Consider the following 19,848-nt stretch of genomic DNA (forward strand, 5'->3'; position numbering starts at 1 on the left):
CCACGGGCTCAGGCAATCCACTCACTTCAGCCTCCCAAAAGCGTGGGATTACAGGCTGAGCCACCGAGCCCGGCTGGCGATCTTACATTTTTTAAAAAGATTCTCAAACTCACTCTGTAACAGAAAAGAAAATTCAACAACTGCCCTGAGGTGACTGTCTTACCTCTCCAATGGGCAAGTCCTGCAGGCTGGTGGGGTATGCAGAAATGAACCCTCTGGACATGTGGCACCAGCCCAGGAAGGCATGGCCTGGGAGGGCAGCTTGGAAAATCTACCAAGACTGTCCATGTGTCTGTTCCAGTCAAGCTGTGCTACTTCTGGGAATGTGTCCTACAGATATACTTGACCTGGAACAATATAATGCTGTATATAAGTATGTACTGCTGCATTGTTTTTAGCACCAAAAGGCTGGAAAAATCTCCATGTCCATCCATAAGGGACTAGATGAAGAGTGGAGGCTGTCCAGCCTTGGGAAGGGACGAGAGCTCGTAAGTGCTGACATGGAAGTGCCCACTGGGCGCAGGTTAAGTGAAAATAGCTGGTGCAGAGCAGAATGTGGGAAGGGAGGGACTTGGGGGACACAAAGGCATTCCTTGGTATTCAAATGCGTGCTACCTGCCCTCAGGAGACACAGGGCCTAGACGTTTGTGATATGTGGTCCCAGTAGGAACATCACCATCATGTCTAGGTGAGGACCCCAAGCCTCTGCAGGTGTATGATCCCAGAGTCCCTGGGTTCCAGCAGCCTCTTCCCAACACAGCCTTGAGCTGGGTCCCTTTCAGCCCTGGTGCAGCATGACCTTCCTGAGGCCCTCCTTACCCACAGCCCGTGGCTGCAACATTTATGTCAGGATGCTGCACTGGGCCGAGCTGACCCCACTCCCTGGGCTGCCTGTTGGGGTGGAGGGTCCCACATGATGGGGGCCTGGGAATGCCCTGGGCTTGGACGGAGGGAGTCCTTACCTGCCGCTCGGGCCTGTGTGGCTCCATCAGCTTCACCACCTGTCCCTTCTGTACCAGAATGACCTGGGAGTCCCCGAGCCAGGCAATGTGCAGGGTCGCTCCTGTGATAAGTGCGCATACGCCCGTGGTGCCACTCTGCAGCCGCTGTAGGGAAGAAGGCCCAGGAGGGATGAAGCAGGATAGGCAGGCCGGGTGCCCGCACTGCAGGCACCTATGGTCCAGACTGAATCACCCAGCAGGAAAGGGGCTGAACTGCAGAGCCACATGAGGCAGGGATGGCCCTCAGAGTGACCATGCTGCATGAGGGGAGGGCTGGTCCTATAGGGTCCCACTCATATCAGACTCTGGAAAATGCAGACAGAACATTGGTACATGGCTGTCTGGGGAGTGGGTGGGGAAGGACGGGAGATGGGAGAGGATGACTAAGCACAGGACGAAGCTTCTGGGTGTTGCATGTGTTCATCACAGTGGAGAGGGACTCACAGGTATATATACAGTATAAGCCCAAACTTACAAACTGTTTACTTTAAATATATGCAACCCACTATGTATCAATTATATCTCAATAAAAGTGTTTAAAGAAAATAAGACACTAAATTAAACATCTGCTCTGAGCTTGGAGGTCCTTATCACTTCCTGGAGGTGATGGTGACCAGGAGGGGAGGACTGTCAGCTGTTCGCTGGGCTCCTCTACAGTTGTAGATACTGCATAGTTTTCTACTGAGATGCAAAGTCTGGCTCTGATTTTCATTAGGTCTGTGCTCAGAGTGTGTGATGACGAGGTCCTTCTCCCCTGATGTCTCCTCATAGGGGTAGGCCTTTTAAGCAACCTGAGACTCAGCTGCCCAATATCTAAAACGGGCATATATTAGTGTCCACCTCATGAGGCTGCTGGGAGGGCCCAGTGAAATTCTGCTGGTGAGGTTCAGAGGGAGTGAGTTCACAGAGGGGCCTCCTCTGCCTGTGTTCTTTTGTTCTTTTCTTTCAGAAACAAATGGCTCATCCTTGCATGTGGCTACAGCTCCTGAGGAAGGCACACTTCCAGAGGGTACCAGCAGCTTACTGAGATGCTGCCCAGAAGATGAAGGCGAGGTGGGTCAGTGTGTTAGTCATGCTTTCCATTTTCTGTATTCTAATGTTTTGACATCTTGGGGCCTTGCTGATTCCGGAGAGACTGCATCTCTCAGGACCAGTGGATTCTTAGAGATGGCAAATGCCTGAGGAGGCTGCAGAGAAGGCCCTGGCCAAGATTCCCTCTCCCCTACTAGACTCCTGCCCTCCTCTCTGCCTGCTTTCCCATGGTCCCCTTGTGGCATGGTATGCCCCCTCCTCTTGGGAACTGTGAGTAATAAACTCTGTTTCAAGGCACTGGTCTCTGTGTGTACCATCTTGCCATACTTGGTTCAAATACATTTCTAAGAATATTTAAAAACAAGCTGCTCTTTCCCATGCGGCCTGCAGACCCTCTGTGGTGGGGTAGGTCCATAGTGCTGAGGGGCCCAGCCTGCTGCATTGGGGCAATGAGAAACAAGCCCTCCTTACTGTAAGAAGAAATGACGAGATTGCCAGTAGGATTTTTAGTGGGACCCTCTGGCACCATCAACCCCTTCCATTTCCTTCCCTCTGCAGAGGCCAGGACTCTGCTACTAATACTAATGACTACCAGTCTCTAAACTGCACCTGAGGCCCAGCTGTTGTTCCTCACCTCTCGCTTGGCTTTCCTGAGAAACATCTTGTCAGTATGCCGGAAGGCTTCACAGAGGGCTCCTGTGGGATCTGTGGGCAGCTCTGGCTGGCGGGCGGCATTTGCGTGCACATGGATGGCAGCATACCTTGCAGCGTCCACGCCTCCATGACCATCAAACACAGCAAAGTATGCACGGTCCACAGGGTCCTGGTGGGGGAGCATGGGTGTCAGAGACTCGCTGGCTTCATGTGAATTGGTGTGGCCTTTGCCATCAGACAGGGAAACCTGGCTCATATGCTTATGAGCCAGGAGATTTGGAAAAGGACACCCTGGTAGCCCTGGTTTCACCATCCCTACTGAGAAGCTACAAGCATAAAATGAGGGGAGATGCCCCAGGACTCGAGCAAATATGGCATCTGGGGCCTGGCCTTAGAACAGACTCAGGCAAACTGCTGCCTTTCTTCAGTTCCTTGCTGGGAAAGCTTGGGGCCTGGCAGCTGCCCTGACCCAATGGTGCTGGACGAGGAACTGGGCCTCTCAGGTCCCCCAGGAAGTGCTCTAAGAGCTGCCTGCAGCCAGTCTTGGGATGACAGCTGACGAGTGTCTCTCTTACCTAGGACTTGGCAGCTCTTCTTGGTGCCTGTGTGGCCCATCCCTGCTCTAGTCCCCCAAGCTGTCCCCAGGGCCCTGCAGGGGGAGCACTCACAGACAAGCCAAAGAGCTGGTTGAAGGCAGGAAGGAACACGTGCCGGTCCTCCATCTTGCGGCGAGTGTTCCGGATGGCGTGGATAGAGACCAGCCACTGCTGCTGTGGGATCTGGGCTCTCAATGGCATCTGCTTCTGCCACTGGCTGGCAACTTCCCAGAGCCGGTTAAAGAAACTCCGTGCCAGGCCTTGGGCATCCAGCACTGATGGGCATGATGGAGGGATTGTCAGGGAAGTACCAGCCAGCTAGTTGAGTCCTCCCGGCTTGTCTCCCCCTTTCCTACTGCCCCTGAGCTCTCTAAGACAACCCCACCAGCCCTGGGGCATTCTGAGACACCAACCTAACAAACTACTCATGACAGCCTGTTGTAAGATCAGAAATGTCTGGTTTGATAACACATCCCAAGAAGTCTCCCATCTTACCATGGAGCAACCCCACTCATGGAATCCCACCCTAAGAAAATGCAAAAATGATTTAAGGACAAAGTACAGGATCATTTCTACCTGCCCATTAATTAGAAAAAATATATATGCAATGACAAAGGAATGATAATTAAATTATGATAGAATCTCTTGATAAGGGATTAAGCAGCTACTGAAAGCGATTTTCAAAATTAAACATGCAACTACCATACAACCCAGCAATTGCACTCCTAGGTACTTGTTCCAGAAAATTAGAGACTATGTTCATACAAAAACTTGTACACAAATGTTCACGGCAGCTTTCTCTGGAATAAGCAGTCCAGATGTCCCTTAGTGTGTGAATGGTTAAACAAATGGTGGTCCACCCACACCTTAGAGTACTACTCAGCAGCAGTAAGGGATGAACGGCTGATGTACAAAACAACCTTGGTTCATCTCCAGAGAATTATGCTGCCAGAAAAAAGTCAATCTTCAAGAGTAACATATGATGATTCCATTTATATGCCTTCTGAAATGATAAAATCATAGAAATGGAGACTAGTAGTTGGAGCCAACAGTCAGGGATGAGGGTATGTGGAGGTAGTGGGGGTGTTAGGTGTCCATAAAAGGGTGACATAAGGGATCCTGATGGTGATGGATGGAATGACTCTGTATTTTGACTATGTTAACATCCTGGGTCGGGCTCAGTGGTTCGTACTTATAATTCCGGCACTTTGGGAGGCTGAGGTGGGAGGATCACTCAAGATGGGAAGATCAGTTGAGGCCATGAGTTCAAGGCTGCAGTGTGCCATGATCACACCACTACACTCCAATCTAAGGGACAGAGTGAGACATTGCTTCATAAAAAAAAATTTGGTTGTGATATTTTTATTATAGTTCTGCAAAATGTCACCACTGGGAACTTGGGTAAAGTGTATATGGGATCTCTTTGCATTCTTTCTTTTTTTTTTTTTTTTGAGTTGGAGTCTCACTCTGTCGTCCAGACTGGTGTGCAGTGGCCGCTCCCAGCCACCGCAGCCTCGACCTGCTGGGCTCCGGTGATCCGTCCGCTTTAGCCTTCCAAGTAGCTGGAATTACAGGCATGCGCTACCACACCCGGCTGATTTTTTTGATTTATTGTAGAGATGAGGTCTCGAACCCACGGGCTCAGGCAATCCACTCACCTCAGCCTCCCAAAGCGCGGGATTACAGGCTGAGCCACCGAACCCGGCTGCATTATTTCTTATAACTATACATGCTACTATGATTAACCCAAAACAAAAAGCTTAATTAAAACAAAACTGCTGGATGTAGTGGCTCATGCCTGTAATCTCAGCACTTTGGGAGGCAACATGGGTGTGGGAGGATTGCTTGAGGCCAGGAGTTCGAGACCAGCCTAGGCAACATAGAGAGATCTCGTGTCTATAAAAAATAAATAAATAAAATAAATTAGCCAGGCGTGGTGGTGCTTGCCTGTAGTCTCAGCTACTCAGGAGGCTGAGGAGGAAGAATTGCCTCAGACCAGGATATCAAGGCTACAGCAAGCCATGATCATACCACTGCATTCCAGCCTGGGCAACAGAATGAGATCTTGACTCAAAACAAAACAAAAACAAAAATTAAAAGACAAAAATGAACTTTTACCAAGTTTACAAGCACACAAAATGCTAATGCTATAATACTAAGTGAATAAAGAAGGATGGAAACTTACATATGCTGTTTAATCACAAGTACATGAAAAACCACTTGGGCCCAGAAAAAAAAGGCAGAACAGTACATGACCAAAATTCAGCAGTGGGTGTCTGCAGGTGCTGGCTCTATGGGCAACTTGTTCCTTAAGTATACTTTTAAAACACCTCTCAATTTTCCACTACAAGTGTTAGCCTACATGGTGGCTTTAAAATATGTCCATAAATCCTGTGCTACTTCTTTAGAGATGTGGCACTCAACTCCCTCTCCTTGAGTATGGGACTTAGTTCTTTTCAGGGGCTTGTCTTCAGGGACTCACTTGATTTCAACGCACAAGCCCCTTCTGGGACCCCTGCTGGTCCAGGTGCATGTGGCAGGTATAGGTGAGTATGGCAGGTACAGATGAACATGGTAGGTATAGATGAGTCCCCGGGAGGGGTGGAAGGTGTCCAAGTAACTGAAGACGGCTTCTGACAACAGCATGAGGCACTGTGATGTCTACCTCATGTGTGTTCTCATTCTCTCTACACTTCTTCCTCCTTCCCTTCCACCACCAGATTCAAGCTATGAGGATGCTCAGGCAGCCCCGCGGAGAGCCCACACAGGGAGGAACTGAGGCCTCCTACCCACAGCCGTGTGTCTCAACCTCCTGGGAAGTGGACCCTCCAGTGCACAACATTGTGAGAGAGCCTGGGCCAGAACCACCCAGCTAAGCCGCTCCCTAGTTCCAGGCCCATGAAACTGTGAGAGAATAAAATGTCTGTTGTTTTGAACCACTATTTTTGGGGGGCAACTTGTTATGTAGCAACAAACAACACATCCCACAACACTCAGACAAAGGCCCCACAGACTCCTGAGGCTGAGGGCTGCAGGCCAGTGCCCTGGGAGTTGCTCCTGGGACTCTGTCCTTTGTTCTGATCACAATCCCTGGGGAGGGGGTGGTGGCCACATGGAGGAGCCAGTGGTTCTCACAATCCCTGCCCTGAAGAATGGCTTGGAGGCTACAGACTCGACTACATTCTGCTCCGTGATCAAGACCACGGCCAGGCCTACATGAGGCAGGCTCTCCACAGACCAGGAGAGCAGGGGCTGGGAGATTTCTTTCTAGCTGTGTTTCTCCCTCCTGCACAGACCCTACGGAGTTCCAGGTGCAAGCTAGGCTGGCACCAGCTGTGGCAGTTCCCCACCCCACCAGCAGATGACTCTGTCTCCTGCCTGGACAGGCTGGGCAGGGCTCGGGTGGGAGGTGAGGGTGATTCGTTTGTGGGGCTATAGAGCCAGGAGCTGCAAGCTGCCACTGGCCAGAAGCCTGCTGGCTCTGCAGAGAACAATGGTCGCTTGTCACTACGGACAGCTGTCTCCCAGGCGGAAGGCGAGGCTGCACTACCAGGGAGCAGGCAGGGAGCCAGGGAGAAGGGCAGGGGACCAAGGCCAGGAGGACGCCAGCACTTCCTGCCGCTGGAGGCTTCCTGCAGGCTTCTTCTCGCTTTCCTCCCAGTTAGCTGCACTCAAAATGCTAAATTTGAAGTAATATGGCCAGGAGGAAATGGCAAAGGTGAGAAAACCCACAGGCGGCTTGTCCAGGGGGAGTTTTCTGCGGGGGAGGATGCTCCCACCCTCCTGACACCCCCTGCAGTCTGGGGCTCTCCCTGTATTTCTGGTCAAACATGAATCTATACTTTGGTGAAGTACAATAAAAAGAAATTAATAGGAAAATGAAAGAAAGTCACAGGAAACCAGAGCCCTGCTCTTTCTCTGCAGGCCTCTCACCATTTCCTCCCTGTTCCCAGTTTCTGGGTTCCTCCAGCTCCCATCACAAAGTGTCTACACCCAATAGGGGCCTAACTTGGGTCATTTGAGGAAGGGTCCTGAGCTGTGGCATCTCCTACCATCTGGACAATGTGTGGCCCCCGGGAGCCCACTGGTGTGTCACCTGCCAGCTCTGACCTTGCCCGTCTGGGGCATGTTAGTGAGCTTCATTAGCAAGTGCACCTGATGCCAGCCACATGATTGGGAGTCTGTCCCTTGGCTTCTGCATGCGTGAAATGGGACAAGCATTGTTCATCTCCTGGGTTGTTCTGGAACTTCAGTGAGTTGGTACAATGGAGTGTGCCTGCCCCCACCCATCCTGCCTCATGCACCTACTGTCACTCTCCACCTCACTGGTGCATCATGCCTTCTCTGCACCTTGATTCTGCTGCCATCATGAAGGCACATCCTGTACCCTTAGTGGCCCGGCTTAACATGCTCCCCACAATGTGCTCACCCACTGTCTGTCATCTGCTAAGCAGCCCCCAGGCCATCTCAGAGGAAAGAGAACTCACAGGTCACAGGGGCCTTCTCTTCCTCATCGTCTTCATCGTCCTCCTCCTCCTCCTGCCTGGGCACCTTCCTGAATTCTGAAAGGTCTGTCTGTAGCAGCTGGGAGACTGCTGCGTGGGCCAGAGACGCGGCAAGAGGTGGCGGCGCATTCCTGGGGATGAAGAAGGAGTAAGAAGAACAAGGCCTGGCGGCTCCCAGCAGGAGCCCACCCTGCAGGCCCTGCCCTGACAGTCAGCCTGCATGCTGAAGGGTCACAGCCAACAGGGCGACCTCTGTCCTCAGGGACTCAGGATGAGACATCACACAACACACAGAGGCAGACATGAAACACCATCTGCCAGGGCTGCTTGGACCAAAGGCGGTGCTGCGGCTGGTGGGGAGGGGGTGTCACAGAGATATGTACACTGTGTCCTAGCTTCGGAGGCGAGCAAACTGCCTAACACCCAAGCTGATGATGGCTCCTGATCCACTTGCTGCTGTGGGGGGTAGGGGAGGGTCATCCATGTCAGCTGGGGACCCTGAAGGTTGGGAGTGTTAGGGGTTGAAGTGTATCCCTTCAAAATACATATTTAATCCCAGAACCTCTGAATGGTACCTTATCTGGAAGTATGGTCAATGCAGACAGAACTGGTTAAGAGGCAGTATGTTGGGGCCCGGTACGGTGGGTCACGCCTGTAATCCCAGCATTTTGGGAGGCCAAGGTGGGAGGATAGCTTGAGCCCAGGAGTTTGAGACCAACCTAGACAACATAAAGAGATCTCACCTCTTAAAAAAAAATTACAAAAATTAGCTGGGTATGGTGGTACATGCCTGTAGTCGCAGCAATGCAGGACTGAGGAGTTGGAGGCTGTGGTGAGCCATGACTGTTCCACTGCACTCCAGCCTAGACAACTGAGTGAGACCCCAACTCAAAAAAATAAAGGAGGTCATGTTGGAGCCGGTGGGCCCTACTGCAGTATCCTTGGTGTCTTTCTAAACAAGGGGCTATTTGGATGCAGATAAACACACAGGGAGAGAGTTATCTGAATGCAAAGGCCAGGTCTGGAGGATGAGCCCACAAGCCAAGGAACACTGAGGATTGCCTACACATCACCAGAACAGCTCACAGACACCCTGAACTTAGGCTTTAGTCTCCAGAACTGTGAGTAAGTACATGTTTGCTGTTTAAACTGCCTGGGTCTGTGGTCATTTGTACAGCACCCCAGGAAACTGATTCTGTGGAGAGGGACCCATAGGTACACCTGGCAGGGGGAGTGGCCGTGCATGGTCCACAGGGTCCCCGGGCAAATGGGACCACTGGGCCACTGCCACAGGGGTTCCGGTGTGGGTAAGGCTTTATGGCAACAGGATCCACACTGCCTTTGGTCTGTTTTGACGAGGGGCAAGGCACGACAGATAGGGCTTTTAGATCTCTGACCCTGGTGTGGAGGGAGGACTGAAGAGTGACGCTGGTGAAGAGGTAGTGACAATATTTCAGATGAGAGAGGCCAGGGCCTGAGCTGAGCAGGGCCTGGGAGATGAGCAGGAGGGTACAGAGCAGAGCAGTGTCATGGGAGGCCCATAAGGGACTGAACAGAGAGAGGAGGGACAGCATCAAAGTTTCTGTCCAAGCAACTTGGGGGATGGTGGTGCAATAATGACCCCCATGGTGACATGGCAGGGCCGGGCAGGGGATGGGGGATGCTGCTGTTTCCATGGTGAGTCTCAGGCACCATGAGGCCAAGGGTCTGGGGGGCTGTGGGAATAAGGGGCATCCACTGTAGAGTGGATGGGGTGGGGACTGGGTCTGCACTAACTGCCTACCCAGGAGGAGGGCTGGGGAATGGCAGGAGAAGGGGGGGATAACCCCAAGTGAGACTTGGTTACTGCTTAGAGTTGAGAAGTGGAGAAAGTGTGGATGGGGTGGAGGAGGCATGGGTAGGGTGGAGAGGGCAGTCACAGCAGGCTGAAGGCAACAGAGGGAAGGAAATGCCAATTTCCAGGCAAGGTGCTTGGCAGGTGGGCAGCACAGAAGAGCCTGGGGTGGATTGAGGGAAGAAAGAGCTGGAGATGGAGACACTGAGGCCAGATGGACTCAGGAAGAGGGCGGGGAGGGGGGACTGCCTGGAATTCTGAGCCCCCTGGCCATCCTAGGCAGAGGGGTCACTCCTCCTGGTACCTCTACAGCCTCCAGGGTGCCTCCTGACCCCCGAAATCCATCTTCCCACCAAGTAGGGAATCCTGTACGCTAGGTGATGTGTGTTTATCCTTGTGCCTGTCCCCATGGATGGAGGCATGCCTGGGGTGGCTGGGTGACTGTTTGCTGAGTTGACACCTCCAGCTTTAACTAGAGCTGCCCACCCGATGGGCAGCCTGGGCAAGAGGTGACATCCCACAGGTGCTGGGTATGAGAGATATCTGCTATTGGTCTGAATCCCTGAGTTTTTAAAATGGTGAGTGACTCAGGGGAGAAGTCTCAGGAACAGCCTTTGACAACCAACCAACCACGGCAGGGGAAATGAGTTCCTCTGCAGCTTGGGGATTTCCTGCCAGCCACTGGGTTTTCCTTCTTCACAGCAGGAAACGGGATGCCTGTTCCCTTTAGTCCTGATGAGGTAATGTTTCACTTCCTGTCCGCCCACCACTGCTGCTGGGGACAGAGAGGGGGCTTCCAGCCCTGGGGACATAGACAATGCCTGGCCCCAGGCCACCAACACCCTCTTCCTGGACAGAGCTCCCGCCTTATCCCAGGGTCCGCTTTGGACACACCCTGGAGGCCCTCAGTCCCAAGTCACCTGAAAGCCCCATTGGGTCCCTGCAGACAGGCTCTTAAACATGTCTATCGTGACGCGCCTGGGCAGCGAGACCTCATCTCTACAATAAATCAAAAATGAGCCGGGTGTGGTAGCGCGCGCCTGTAATTCCGGCTACTGGGAAGGCTGAGGCGGAAGGATCACCGGAGGCCAGCAGGCGAGGCTGCAGTGGCCAGGAGCGGCCACTGCACTCCAGTCTGGGTGACGGAGTGAGACTCCAACTCAAAAAAAAAACCAAAAAACAAACAAACAAACAAAAAATGTCTAGAAGTTGCTCCAGGGGCCGGCCCAAGGTGCAAGGCTCAGGTACCCAAGAAACACTTGGGGAGTCACAAAGTGTTTACAGCCCAGTGACAGATCAATAATTACACAAATCATGTGCACCAAAATAATTACTGAGTGAGGTACACTGCTTGGGGACCCAAAGATGTGATGAAGCTGCTAACAAGAGGAAAGACAGGACATCAAAGCAGTCCTGTGACCCTGGATCCTCTCAGAAAGGATGCCATTTAAAATCTGTAAAAGAGCCCAGGATCAATATACTCAAAGCTCTTTATAGCCAAGAGCCCAAAGTCAGGCTGTGAGAAGGGAAGAAGAACACAAGCGGGTGTGTGAGTGCACACATGTGATTGTGTGTGATCGTATGTGTATGCAGACACATGCATGTGTGTGTGAATTGTGGTGTAGATAACATGTGAGGTTCAGACCCCAAGAGGTAACTACAGTTGTGAACATCCACTTCTGTATGTGAAAGAAAATGCTAGTAAAGAACAGAAGTAACTCAAAATAAATCCATTAAGATAGCTGGAAAGTATAAGACCTTAAAATGCTCTGTTTTAGAGCACTTTGAGGGGTGTTAAGGAGGGTCCCAGGGGCTCAGGAGGCCCTCTGGAGCTCTATGCTGGCCCCTCCTGTTTGCACACACCACTAACCACCACACCCACACAGACAAGTCCTGCTGCCCCTCATCATGCCCAAACACACTCACGCCAAGCCACACGGACCCCTGGGACTGACATCAACTTAGACTAAGGCCCTTCCCTGGGCAGATCACCGGCCACTGACTGTTCCCCCCTCAGCCCTCCCGGCTCCCTCCATTGGGATCTTTTCCCACATCCTTCCTCTGCCCTACCTGGGAACTGAAGGTTCATGCTGTGGTTTGTTCCTTTTCTGCACCTATCACCCAGCGAGCCCCTGGACTCTCGTCCCCTGGAGCACCTCTACTCAATTTTCAGCTCAGGCCCCACCAACCTGGGTCTGCTCACTTGCCTCACTCTTGGGCCCGGGTGCACCAGCCTCAGGCCCTAGCATTCCTCCCGAGGTAGCAAGGCCCCTCGTCACCTCCACAAAGGCCCAGTGGCTGCAGAACTCCCTCCACTGGATTTTCCTGCTCCCCACTGAGGGCCAACTGCTCCTCTGGAGGAGGCAGAACATGGGATTTTCTCCCAGTCCTCCTGCAGCCAGTTCCCGATGTAGCCTGAGCCTGCTCTACTCTACCCTTGGGGGCCATTTGCCTCCTGCCACCTGTCAAAGAGACAATTCCTTAAAACAGTATCCTTTGCACATGTTGTACCCATGGAACGGGGTCACTGGTTGCTTCCTCCTGGGAGGTTGTGGGGGACCCTGGGAGGATGCGGCCCCAGAGCATGTACATGGCACGCAGGGTGAGTGAGTCTTCCACTGATGCCTTGGGTCCTAGCAAACAGCCTCACAAGGCATGCAGGGACAGAGCTGACCTGCTGCCAAGGGGCAAAGGAAGCATGTGCTCAGTGGGTACAAAGTCTACCAAGGCCAGGGGTTCTGTCTGAGAAAGTCAGGCCGAGGGCAAGTCATGGCTTCAGGGGATCTGTGGATAGCCCACGGGTGATGCTGGGACTAGGGAATTGGGTTTGCAGGGATGTGGTGTGGCCCGCCAGTTCTCTCGCCTCCATGAGCCACCCCTTGTGTCAGATGGAGCAGCCTGACTCCAATAACCTGCAGCTGTCTGATCAGGGAGGGTTGGAGAAGACCTTGTCCTTCATGGTCTTTCATGGAACAAATACTTCTAGAATGAATGAATAAATGAAGGGGGGTGGGTCTTCTGAGGAAGGGACCTCTGAGGTCAGCCTAAAAGACAGTCACACCATCTATTCACAGATAGGTGACTCTTCATACTCCCTGAAATTTGCCAAGCTGTTTGTTCCATATCTCTGTGCTTCAACTTCCTCACCTGTGAAATGGGGACAGCATCAGCTGTCTCTCAGATTGTGTTGGCCAGAGGGGCCATGTGGCCTTGCTCCACCCTGACCATGAGGCTTCAGTCAGTTTCTTAGCCCATTGACTTCTGTCTGCTCGTCTGTCCCACAGAACAGAAACGGGACTTATCACTTAGTGCTTGTTAAGCATTAAATTGTGTCGTGTGCCCTCTGCCAAGATATGTTGAAGTCCTAACTTCCAGTGGTTTGGAGTGTGACCTTATTTGGAAATACAGTCTCTGAAAATGTAATTCGTTAACACATTCGCAAGGGGCAAATTTTTCACTTTCCTAATACTGAAAATGGGTGAAAATAAAAAAAAATCTTAAGCTGGTTGTCATAAACTTCTGTCGTTAAGCACCAGTGAAATGGTCTTTTCTAAATTGTCAACTTTAGAAAAAGTTGCAGACATATCCAGTATTTGCCTCAGATACCACTTGGACTAGCATTCTGTACTTTGTATTTTTATTTGGATTATAAACCTAAATATATATATACACACACACACACACATATATTTTGTTTGTTTACATTGCATCATTACCTCACTATCTGTCTCACTATCACTAATAAGTTCACTGGATTCACCTTCAACCTTGGAAATCTCATCAGCATATATTTCTTCATTTTCTGTAATTATGGTAAATTATTTATTTTATTTTATTTTATTTTTTTGAGTTGGAGTCTCACTCTGTCACCCAGACTGGAGTGCAGTGGCTGCTTCCGGCCACCGCAGCCTGGACCTGCTGGGCTCAGGCGATCCATCCGCCTCAGCCTTCCAAGTAGCTGGAATTACAGGCATGTGCTACCATGCCCGGCTGATTTTTGGATTTATTGTGGAGATGAAGTCTTGCTGCCCAGGCAGGTCTCGAACCCGCGGGCTCAGGCAATCCACTCACCTCAGCCTCCCAAAGGCGCAGGATTACAGGCTGAGCCACCGAGCCCGGCTGGTAAATTATTTTTAACATTGAAGTATGAAAGACTTGAACTACCAAAATACAAATATACAACACTAATCGCTACAAAATAATGACTAACTTGCAATTTTTGCCAACTATGCAAATCAATAACAACATTGAGCAGTCAATGTCAGATAATTATCTCAATTAACTTTCTCTCTCCTTGCCTCACTATTCTTTTTCAAGCAAAATATAATAACACATACATATGATTACGCTGTGGCAATCAGAAACAGAATTTGCAAAGATGTAAATTCACATCAGCGGCAACCAGGAACAGAATTTGGAATGACATAAATTAATGTCAGCGATCATGAATGAGTTACAACAGGGTGGTCATACTACAGCAGGGAAGCCTGGGGTCTTTACAAGAGGAGGGACACAGACACAGGAGGGGAGAAGATGTCTGAAGATGAAGACACACATGGAGGTGCCAAGTGACCATGAAGGTGGGATTGCAGGGACAAATCCACAAGCCAAGGGACACTAGGAAGTTGACGCCAGATGCTAAGAGAAAGTCCTGGAACAGATTCTCCCCTATAGCCTTTGAGAGGGCAAGGCACTGCTGACAGCTTGAGGTAGGACTCCTGGCCTCCAGAACTGTGACAGAACACATTTCTGTTGTTCTAAGTGGCTAGTTTGTGGCACTTTGTTACAGCAGCCTCAGGAGAGTTACACAGCACTCTCCTGGGGCTAGATGGGGATCTGGATGGGGCTGTAGGCATCTGGGGATAAGCAACCACAGCTGAGGTCTGCCCTGGCCACACATCACGCCCTTGCTCCTGACTTTCTGAGGCGGACAGGCCTACCTGCTGCTCAGGAAACCCATGGCCAGCTCGGTCAGCTCGGCTTCCACCTCGTCCTGGCTGAGCATGGTCCCCGGGGCCTTCCATGGCAAAGGGCTCTCTGGGCCCAGCGGGGCTGGGAAGTCTCGCAGGAGCGTGTCTAGGAAGCCCAAGGTCTCTGTTGCATCACAAGCCATCGGGCTGCTCTTCTGTAGGGCTCCAGAGGCCATGCCCAGAGCATCCCGGGGGTCTTGCAGCTGGGCCGGGACGAGAAGGTCTCCAGTCTTCACCCTGGGGAGAGAAGTAGGGGTCAATAAAACCACGGGGCGACAGGGGCCCAGCAATGTAGAAGGCAGGTGTCCTTTCCCCGGGCAGTTTAGAGTCACAAATAAGTGAACCAACAATCCTAGCTGGTGACCTGACACAGGTCCAAGTGGGAATATGCAAGTGCCTAGAGATGCAGCCTTAGGAGATGGTGCTGGGAGAAGCTGTGTGGATTTCTCAGAGAAGCAACAGGAGGGAAGATGTGTTCCTGGCTGAGGGAGGCTTCTGTGGCCAGAGGTGGGCAGGACAGGGATGCTGAGGCAAGGCCATTGAGGCAGGGGTTTGAGGTGAGGGGTGATGCCACAGGCCTGTGAGACTAGATGTAGTGACCAGATGGGAAAAGGGATACCTGCTGGGACTACCGAAGTGGGTTGGGGCAGGGAAGAGAAAGGCCAACACACAGGAGAGGCCAATCCAGGCCTGTTTTGGAGACAGATGCAGGGGGCAGGAAGGGTTCCCCAGAGGCCATAGGGCCGTCAGAGGGGTAGCCAGGAGGGAGGTACAGGGCTAGCCTGGGACAGACAGGAGGCACCTGGGATGCAGTCAAGATCATCAGATGTTCTCTAATAGGAGGAGAAAGTTGCCAGCTTAGAACAGCTCGGGTTGCTAAGCCCTGGCTAGAGGACTGGTGTATAAATAGTCCTAGGCCACTGACCCCAAAGGCGAGTATGTGGGCTCTTCTTTTCAGAGTCCTTAGGGATACTGGGGTCTGACCAGCTTCCAGGCCCTGCGTGTTGCTCCTGAACCTCCAGGAGCCAGGATGAGCCCCCATTTCACATATGCAAATAACAAGGCCTGGAGAAAGATAGCCTCCCACTTAAGGTCTCAGGACAGAAGATGGGGCCTGGGGGAACTCTGAAGCTGGAACCTGTCATCACCCATCCTGTTCCTCTCCTCCTCCCCAGGGTGGGCTTCAGCTCAGAACTGCCAACCTTCTCTGAATTCACACCTGGTCTCTATAGCCTGGTCCTGTCCCCTCTCCTCCCTCCCCTAGTCTGTCCCCACTGTCAGATACTAGGGTCCACTTGGATTCTCGCTTACAGTCCTCCAGACCCAAACAGCCCTGGAACACCTTCCTTCCATCACCCAGGGTGTTCACCTCCAGGCCCACTTCCTACCACATGGACAGGGACCCCCGGTCTAGCACTGCTCAGCACAGGTCCTTCTCCCCCCACCATCTCTCCACCTCCCAGCTCCCTTCTCAGCTGTGTCTACTCCTCCCACCCTCCCATGGGGGGGCTTCATCTAACACCCAGTCTGGAAAGCTTTCTTCAGGAATGAGTCCCACAGTTCAACCACCTGGGGTAATAAATAAAGTTCCTCTCCAGAAACAAACTGACGTAAGAGTCTGAGAAGCACCCCAAGTTTAAGAGGGAAGATTTGGGGAGCAGTTTCATAGCCAATCCCCTTCCCGAAGTCTTCCAGGTTCTGATGCCTGAACAGAGAGAACCAACAGAATCCCTGGGAGAATCCTCCAGAATCACAGGGAGAATCTTCCAGAATCACTCATCTTAGAATGTCTACAGACTGTGCCTTTGAATTAGCCAACAGGGCAGCTGCGGCACAGTCTGAAGGGGAAAAACCAAGAGTGGAAACTAAGGAGAGATAAAGGTGCTTATAGCCCACAAAAGTGTGTCTTTATCAAGAATTACTAACTTGGAAGAAGCCATCTGGAAGCATGAAGATAAAAAACAAAAAGGGAGCAGGGTGTGGGGAGGGAGCTAGGGTCTTGGTGCCAGGTTAAAAGTCTAATCAGCAGAGGATTTGGAATACAGGGATGAGGGGTGGCGCACTAGAAAAACAAAGCCTTTCTCCCTCCGGAGGCAGAAATCAAATGTCAATTATTTCAAGTAGATACACAGAAGTATTTAATAATATAGAAAGAGAGGTGTTTGTTATGGAAGGTTCTGGGGCAGATTTCAATTTCTTGTTATCCTTCCCATTCCCTCACAAGGAGAAGTAAATAAAATGCAGCCTGGGTGACAAAGAGCCAACAGGCAAAAGACAAAGAATGGAAAACAAGGAATGAAAAATCAGATGAGAGCAGGAGGGACACTGGCATTAGAACTGCAGAGGGAAGACTGTGAGGTGGAGAAATGGGCAGGGCTGGATCCCGGATAGGAGAGGCCAGGAGGATCAAGGAGGGCCATCTGGAGGAGGCAGGGCTTGAGCCCAGCCCAGCAGAGCACAGCAATGCAGAGCAGAGAAACTAGAAAGCAGTATGAATTTCCCAGCAAGCTGGGGTGTTCTGGAGCAGAGAGGCTGAGTCCTCCTCCTCGGTCTGTTAAGTGCTCCAGCCCCTGGTGCTTCTGGGAGAGAAGGGTAAATGGTGCAGAGCTGTCCCCAAGCAACCGCTAGCACCAGGACCTTGGTCTGGCTCCCTGGTGATTCTAGGTGATCGGGAGGCACTAAAATGTGTGCCTGTGAATTTATATATGATCAGGAACCGAATGGAAGGCCAGCATGCTCAGCCCCAGGACACACAGAGAAACCACGGCCCACAGCAGGAAGCCTCACCCTCAAGGACAGAATCAAGACCCTCTTCACCCTCTTCCTTTGTTCCCATTTGCTGATGACATCTGCTGACATGTTGGAATGCAGGGGACTCCTTCTCACCTCCCAGCCTCGGCGTGCTCTTTCTCATGCCTGGAGTCCCTCCCCAGTCTGCCTATTTTCCTCGGGACGTGTGGCTTCTCCTTTTTGCACTGCAGCACTACCCACCCCAATGTGCCGTGACCCCACTGTGTGCCTTGTGCCCACCCCAATGGAGGTCATGCTAAGGGGGCCTGGGCGCTGACAAAGCTAGTGTGTGAGATTCTGCCTGTGCCTGCAGAGGGGACAATCTGGCTCATTCTCAGGGCCTGTGCCAAGGCCTGCTCTTGAAGAAAGGCAGAGTGCCCAGAGCCTACCCACTTGCTGGGGACTAAGCATACTTGCGACCAATCACCCACCTGAGATAAGAGGCGAGGAGCAACCAGACCATGGCTTTCCCTCCTTGGGGCCTGCAGGGCTAAAGAACAAATAATTTCCTTTCTTTTCCCAATACACTGACAGATCTGATATTTGGCATCTAGACATGAGAGAGAAAGGGACACAGATGGCAAGAGGAATGAATCCTAACACAAGGGGGTCCAGAGTCAGTCCTGAGAGTGCCCAACCATGCAGTGGCCCTGCGCTCTGGCAGAGCTGGGAAAGCACCAGAGGTGGCTGGGAAAGTACAGGGTTGCCCCAACTGGCTCAGAGCAGGAGGAACATTGCAAGAGTCTGTGCAAGTTGCCAATGGAATGGGAGGGACACTGGGCTCCCAACCCCCAGTGCCACCTACTTCTACCAGTCTGGCCAAATGTGAAAGGAGGCAGGTTCCTTCTGGATCAAGGCCCCCCTCTGCTTCTCATCAGGGGCAGCTACAGGGTGGGAATAGTGGTGCCGCCAGCTAACATCTGCTAGTGCCCTGGCACCCTTCCTGTGCTTCCCCTCATAGCCTCCCGACAGCCTTGTTGTGTCATCTATGCTTCACAGAGCAGGCTGCAGCACAGGGTAAGGACCCTGCCTAAATCCTTGGGTGGGGCTCACGCTGGGGAACCTGACCCTTAACTGCTATGGCTCCTGGGAGTTGTTCTGACTCCTTCCCGCCCCAGCTGATCCCTTGCTGGTCACCCTGGTGTGGTTTTCTCGTGGTCCCTCCTTTCATCTCTGCGCCTACCACCCAGGACAACCCTTCCCTCCTTGCCCTGAGCCAGTGCTGCCTCTCCCTGCACCTAGGCCACAGTACACCTGGCTCCCTCCTTCCATCCTGCCTCCTGGGATCACTGGAGTCCTTCAGGGCTCCACTGAAATCTCCCCATCTTTGGATCCAGCATGCAGTCTTCCATGTCTCGATGGTACTTTTGCTCACACCTGACTTGTTAAAAGTATTTTCATTTACATTTGAAATATCTATTTTCTTCTAGTGTACTAATTTTGAGTCCTAAGCTCAACTAATGCATAGTTTTACCACTGCAGTTTTCTAGGTGGTATAGACAAAATACCCGTTGAGTCTTGCTTAACTTCCAGAAGTGAAAAAAAATAGTAACTGTCAGAAAAGGAAACTGCATGATAAGTGCTACAAAAATATAGTATTCACTGTTAAATTTTTTTCTACCAATGGAGAATCGTATTTCTTTATACAAAAATAACCACTGGGAATAGTTTGGTGTAAATCCTTCTATGCCTTTTCCTACATATATACATTTTTTATTGTGGTTAAATATATGTAACATTATCCCTTTAACTATTTTTAAGTGTACAGTTCTGTGGCATTAAGCACAATTGCCACTTTTATACAATTTTACAGGCCTGACTTACTTTCTTTTTTTAGAGATGGAGTCTCATTCTGTTGTTCAGGCTTGACACAATCTTGGCTAACCGTAGTCTCAAACTCTTAGCCTCAAGCAATCCTCCCACCTCAGCCTCCCAAGGTGCCATGACTACAGGTGTGAACCACCATACCTAGCTAACTTAAAAAACATTTTTTTGGGGGGGTAGAAACAGAGTCTTGTTATGTTGTCCAGGCTGGTCTTGAACGCCTGAGCTCAAGAATCCTCCTGCCTCGGCTTCCCAAAGATCTGGGATTATAGGTGTGAGGCACTGCACCAGGTCCTGATTTTCTTTACAGACTATTAAGGTCTTGGTGTCAGGGAGCCCACCCTGGCCCTTTGCATACAACAGGTGATAGGTGTGTTGGCACAGGAAAGCATGACCTGTGGGCTGAGGCCTGGCACCTTCAAAGAGGAAGCTGCAACACTCCATAGGGCACAGTGGACAGCAGAGGGCCTTACAGACATGGTGAGCTTCAGGCTGTATCGCAAAGGAATTCTGCAAATGAACCTTGTGGAGTTCACAGCTTTCCACGTGGTATTCATTTTGTTCACCTCTCCAAACTATGCTGAGGGGTACATGCTGTGAGTCCACAATGCAGAGGGAGAAACAGACCCTGGGAAGGCCAGC

At 51.4% G+C, this 19,848-nt stretch overlaps 1 protein-coding gene across 1 annotated transcript in view; it reads right to left on the bottom strand.

The window, feature by feature from the left end:
• PPM1F (protein phosphatase, Mg2+/Mn2+ dependent 1F) overlaps positions 1–14,824 on the bottom strand; it is a 19,592-nt gene extending 4,768 nt beyond the window's left edge. Inside the window, exons 1-5 of the mRNA XM_008063102.2 lie at positions 14,563–14,824; positions 7,771–7,919; positions 3,356–3,558; positions 2,668–2,856; positions 963–1,106 (exon numbers count right to left, since the gene is read on the bottom strand). Coding sequence (XP_008061293.1) covers positions 963–1,106; positions 2,668–2,856; positions 3,356–3,558; positions 7,771–7,919; positions 14,563–14,768 — 891 coding nt within the window. The 5' untranslated portion in view covers positions 14,769–14,824. The remainder of the gene's footprint in view (positions 1–962; positions 1,107–2,667; positions 2,857–3,355; positions 3,559–7,770; positions 7,920–14,562) is intronic.
• Between the last annotated feature and the right edge of the window lie 5,024 nt (positions 14,825–19,848).

The sequence above is a fragment of the Carlito syrichta genome, unplaced genomic scaffold, assembly GCF_000164805.1.
Source record: "Carlito syrichta isolate Samal-C Ts95f unplaced genomic scaffold, Tarsius_syrichta-2.0.1 Scaffold306579, whole genome shotgun sequence".
NCBI classification, from domain to species: domain Eukaryota; kingdom Metazoa; phylum Chordata; class Mammalia; order Primates; family Tarsiidae; genus Carlito; species Carlito syrichta.